The sequence below is a fragment of the Opisthorchis viverrini genome (assembly GCF_000715545.1).
Source record: "Opisthorchis viverrini unplaced genomic scaffold opera_v5_147, whole genome shotgun sequence".
NCBI classification, from domain to species: domain Eukaryota; kingdom Metazoa; phylum Platyhelminthes; class Trematoda; order Opisthorchiida; family Opisthorchiidae; genus Opisthorchis; species Opisthorchis viverrini.
The window spans coordinates 343,780-349,717 of record NW_008751803.1 but is presented as its reverse complement, the minus strand read 5'-3'; the positions used below and the strand labels follow the sequence as shown (position 1 = coordinate 349,717).

At 44.3% G+C, this 5,938-nt stretch overlaps 1 protein-coding gene across 1 annotated transcript; it reads right to left on the bottom strand.

The window, feature by feature from the left end:
* Positions 1-4,979: 4,979 nt before the first annotated feature.
* T265_14135 (hypothetical protein) lies at positions 4,980-5,720 on the bottom strand (the record flags this gene model as incomplete). Its single annotated transcript, XM_009172176.1, has 1 exon — positions 4,980-5,720. A coding segment is annotated over one exon (741 nt), but the record flags the coding sequence as incomplete, so codon positions are not given.
* Between the last annotated feature and the right edge of the window lie 218 nt (positions 5,721-5,938).

Genomic DNA, 5,938 nt, shown 5'->3' with positions numbered 1-5,938 from the left:
AACCAGGCACAGTGAGGATCACGCGGTCCCCATCCTGGAAGGCGAGTAGCACCGACAGCACCCAAGCGTTTCGTGATCTCACTCATACTCCTATGCCAAATCAAGGGTTGGCCACCTGCCTGATTTTTACGTTACCATGTCTTTGACTAGCTAACGTACATGAAATTTATTTGGTTTTGCTTAGTCACATAGAACTGCCATCTTACTGTTAAGGCTAACAAACCAGTTACTGGCAATTTTGGTTCACGTTTTGTTCAGTGTGATGGACGCTGAGACTTAACTCGTATTTCTTTAAAAAACAAACTGCCGCCGCCATAAAGAGTGCACACTATTCATCAGACACAATAAAGAACGGAAAGATGGATAACGCTTTGCTTGTATCTGAGTAAGTCTTCCGAAAGTTGTTGCGTTTGGTGGTTTTGCGGGAGGTGTATTGTTCAGTTCCACATCACATTCACATGCGTCCAACGTTCGCTGGTGGAATATTGGTAACACGTTCTCCTCACATATCAGGTGTCCGGAGTTCAAACCCCGGCACAGCCATTGGATACGCACTACTGATGAACTCTAACACGAGCGAAACTCGAGTCCAGTGCTTCCCCCCCCCGTGTAGATTCACACGAATAATTGAGCCAGGACAGGAGGACGACTGTACAAAACGACAGTGATGTGAAACTGAACTTTCGAAAGTCTACGCTGACACATGTCGACGACAGCCTTTCGCGTGTTGTAGTAGCCAAAACAGAGGAATACTTTCTTATTTCAACTGCTTCCTAGATCGGCTAATTCACGATACCCCATTGGGAAAAATCAGAAACTGAGGCACACCCTACAAAATACATAACATTTTCGAGATCTACTTATACAACAGCCTGTCTGATGTGGTTGAGCAAAACAGTCTGGACGGAAAACAGCAACGTATGAAACATTTTGGCACATGTGGAAATATCAGCAGTTTCGACCAACCGGTGTCAGCAGGACTACAAGGAAAAGGTGAACATGGAAGACAGGAGGAGAAGAAATGTCAGGTGTCGGCAGTTGTTCACTTGACAGCCGGTCATATGGAACATGCAACGAAAACTTTGCGAAATCTCAGCGCAGCTAGAAATGATACATTAATACCAGTCCATTTCTTGTAGTTGCTCTGAAAACTTATTGACTTTTCCCCCAGTGGTTGAATGCAATGCCACTGACAAATCCCACGTTTGGTTGGAACAAGATTGCAGGTTTTAGCTAAGGATGGAGAAATTCATTCACTGGACACGACGAGAAAAAAACAACGAATTGCAGTAGAGCTGTGCTTGTACTACTTTCAGCCTGGCAAACCGCCAGGTTTGTGCATCGAATTCAGGTACCATCGGACCTCACTCAGCCCGTGACACATTTATTCGTCGATCATTTGGAACGAAGATGTCAGTTTCACCAGTCAAGAGTTTTAGTGTCCTTTGGAGCTGAAAACTTCAACGTAGCCAAATCATTTGACTTGGTCAGCTATAAGGTGTGGTTCCAGGTCCTACAGTGTTGAAACCGGGACAGAGGGAGGAATAGTCAGCTATTTGAGGTAATGATACAGTGAATCAGTTGATGTTGTGTCTCTCTAGCCACCGAACGAGGCTGTAAATCCACACCTGCCAATTGTAGGTAATGCATTTGTTACCTTGCGTGTGCAACTAAACCATGTCTATCAGTTTTAGCAACCAATAATGAGACGAGCCCCTGTGTCCTTATCCTAAGAGGCAAAAGTAATCAACCTGACTGGGATTACTTCTCTGCCAAATCATGAACTGCTCACCTGTTGGTCGTTTCAGATCAGCATAAGCCTTGGCGAAGGTAGTTATGCGAGGAAGACAATCCATTTACAAGCGTAGTGCAGTCTGTGAAGGATATCGTGTCATTGCCAGGTTAGGTGCAGTTTCGTCAAGTGAGTACGAACCAGGCTGATACCACAGGTGAGTATGCAAAATGCACACGCAGCGGTGGGGAAACTTCCTGAGATGAAAGGTCAATTTTAGGTATATAAGTGAGCCGCTTCAGCACATTATTCTATCCGCAGCTTCCCATCAAACAGACTAGAGTGATTTCCGAATTTGTTCACTCACGAACTGCAGTTTATTGTGTGGCGTTAGAAAAACCTGAACAACGATTAGCATCGCGTTATATATATTATGCTCTTGGATGACGCTCAAATCTGCTTAAAGCCATGTCAATAAAAGCCAGTCAGTAAACTTCCTTTGCTTTGTCACTCTCCCGTATGCGTTAATATGTCCATTATCAGACTGAGTACCGAGTAGTTCGTTGATAGCGTGAGGAGATTTGGGATTTTTGTGGGATTTCGTCCTGTGAGTGAAGCCAATCTATGCTGAAAAACCGAGAAGCTTCACTCACAGGACGAAATCCCACAAAAACCCCAAATCTCCTCACACTACCAACAGGAAGTTGTCAGTGTTTGATCATTGGTCGGGTCTCATAGGAACATCGGATTAGTAATGTTGAGGTACCCCAGACCGTCAGAGGAAGAAGGAACTGCTCCATAATAGATGAAATACGCACGCTTCATAGGTTGCACTGTTTAGAACATGTACTCGGCATGTCGAAATACTGTCTGTCTCACACAGCTATTTGCCCAGCCTTGCACTGAGTAGTTTCTATGATGACTGTAAATGTATATAATTTCAAGGAGATAGTGTCGATTCAATCCAATTTCGTCCATTTTGAATCCCGAGTGTAGAGCTAATCAGCCTCATACGAAATCAGCATGAAGTCGGTCCTCCATCTTTTGGACTGCGGATGACCACAGAGACACTGATGTTTAAATAATATACCAGAATATGTGTACCTGTAGAATTCCGCATTCCAAGATGTTGATGTACACATGATGAGAGAATCTGAAAACAAGTGATCTTGAAATCCTGAAGTAACCGAGACAGTGAATGAACAGCCGACTGATGCAAGAACTCAGCAGCAAGCGATTTATTAAAGGGGCTTAAAGTCGGAACCTTCCAACTATCAGTTGAATACTGATAAAAGCCACTGATAGTGTAATCCTAGTATCCACTCAGTGATAGCAACCCATAAATGATGTACTCAGGAGGGATAACACCTCACTAGTTACATGTAATTTGCCTGGGTTAAACCGTTAATCAGGAAGCCTATCGAAATTGCATCACTGAGTGAAGGTTGGAAAGGGCACTACCTAATCAAAGCCTAAGCTAACCAGGCTGTCAATTAGCTATTTTTGGCCAAATGGTATAACGCTTCCCCGCTAACCATGCCTCATTGTTTTAGCACAATTTTATGCCAAAAGGTGCGATTGCCCTAATGGAAGGTGGGAAAAATGCAAACAGATAACAACGCACAGTGCGCTCGATCGTTTTATTTTTGGATGTTCGGACCTTTAACTTCACACGTAAAGGTCACCTATACTGGCCGAGGTTTATGGTATGTAGGATGGTCCAGTGCCACATTTGGTTTTACGCAATCCAGCGAGCAGCATAGAGGCATCACATTACCCAGGTTTCCCAGCGTTATGGCCAAATAGCAGTTCAGTAACCGAAGTCTTGTGGAAAATTGATGGGGTTTTGTGATCCGGAGGAATTCAGTTTAACCCGAGTAAATCGCTTACCAATCAATTCTCAGTATATTTTATGTCCACTACCCGATTGCCGCCTAATGACAGATTTGTCATTTTCTATCCTGCGAATCGTTTTCTATAATTTTCTGAAGGCATGCGTATCTCCACTAGAGTTGCTCATCACTAACGAAATCAAGCACACCAGAGTACAAATAATCAGAGTTAACCATATTATGAAACTTTGCTCAGTGCACCAGATGGTGACAGATAAACTTGTTAACCTGGGCAACTGTATAAGTTCCGGTTGATTGGCTGGAGGTGAGATTTTTTCTCGAATAGGAAAGGCCAGAGCAGCTTTTGCCAACCTCCGACATCTGTGGCGCCGACGTGACATGAGCTTGTCTGTCAAAGGAAGAGTTTACACTGCGGTGGTGCGATCCATATTGCTTTATGGACCAGATACGTGGCCTCTACGGTCAGGGGACATAGGAAGGTGTCAGTGTTTGATCATTGGTGTCTCCAAAGCATTGGTCAGGTCCGGTAGGAACATCAGATTAGTAATGCTGAGATACGCCAGATGGTCTTAGGAAGAAGGAACTCCCCCACCTCACGCCTCGTACTCACGACTCATAGGTTGCGCTAGTTGGGACATGTATGCCGCATGCCAGAATACCGTCAACCTCACACAGCTCTTTTCTCCCAGCCCTGTGCTGAGTGAAAACTGAGTGAACAATGTATGACAGTGTATGAAGTACAAAAGCCATAACTAGTAAACTTAGTCGGGTGGGCAACTGCCGCCTCCTTGGATGGGGGCCTCGGGACTCAAATCACTGTTGGTTAACGACATTGATGGAAACGGCCCAAACACGCAGTCAGTAACTCTCACGCATCTACGTGGCTACCCAATTTCCGAACAAACTGAACATGCCTTCGCCTATAAGGCTTGGTTGCATGTTCCGCTTCTCCGTTTTCCGGTGATCGAAACTGTAGCAGCTAGAATCAATGTGCCTACGGCATACGGTTTATAGCTGATAAATTGAACTGAACTGACCAGATGGTGTGAAAGAAGAGTTTGGCGCTTAAATGGACCGGTACATACCTTTCTCTTATGTCAATTACACTGTGCTTATCTGCCATTCAGGCAGAATTTTATTCAATTACATTAACTTCAGCAAAAAATTTCCGTAAATGTGGTTGCTAAGTTTAACATAAGTCGTATTTTAAGTAGGTTGAGACCTACCCAGATATTCTATGTATTCCAGTGTCTGCGCTCCGCTTAGGCTGCCTTCGTTCAGGTAGCTGGAATTCCATCCACAGTGAATGTTCTATGGCCCAGTTATCACAACTGGCCCTGCTACGCACACAAGAAGACGGATGGACTGATTACATCTGTATTTATAGCTTTTTACAATCGCCAAGGTGATTTCTTATGACGTTCCTGATCGATCAAGTAAATGAGTGAATTTGCAGTACTCCGACGTCTGAGATGGATTAAAATACGGTCCATGTGACGTCTGGAGTTGATACGGGACACACATTCACTCAAACTTCCGAATGTCCGGCGCACTTGGCTAATTTCACCTGAATTGCTACTAACCTGGACATCCTTTTGACTCGCCACCTTGATATCCGGTTTTCCACGCTTGCAATATTTGTGGTCAAGCATCCTAATGAGATCTTCTAAAACGCACAACATTTTGGTGGCATGTGTGATGTCAACCCTGATCGCGGTTGCATAATTTACCACACCCTGGATATTCTCTTGTGTAATGTTGTCGCCCATGTTGAGTTTTGCTCTGCCGTAAGTTTTGTGCGCTTTTCCGCTATCGTAACGCGTTGAATGTATGATTTTGTAAACTGTAGGCTTTTTTATTGGGGGTTTGGTGCGGCAAACACCTAATAGATAATCCTGTCCAGGTGGAGGGCTGTGATCGGTTTTCTCTTGCTTCACTGCGCGGGAGTTGGAGTCCGAACGCAATAAGCTGCACAGTTGTTTGATTTGCAGGCCCAAAGCTTCTAGATTGATGGATCTATAAAAGCACACTAGTTGGGGTTTTATGCACCGGATCGAATCCAGTATGCGTTTTATGCATGTTGCTATTTGTTCGGACTCGGTGGAGACATGTTCCGACTGCTCTTGCTGTGGCATGCATTTGTTCCAACCGCATGCAGCTGATGCGCCTTACCTATTGATCATGGGGTCGAAGATGACCTTGGTTAAAACTGGTCGATAAGCAAAGTGAACCAATCAACACAGCCCATGCTGACACCTGCTAAACAAACCCTAATAATTCTCACAAATATTTCATTTCGGCTCACTGTCGACTTCGAAATACATGTCTGTGTTATTTGGAAGACTGGATCAGT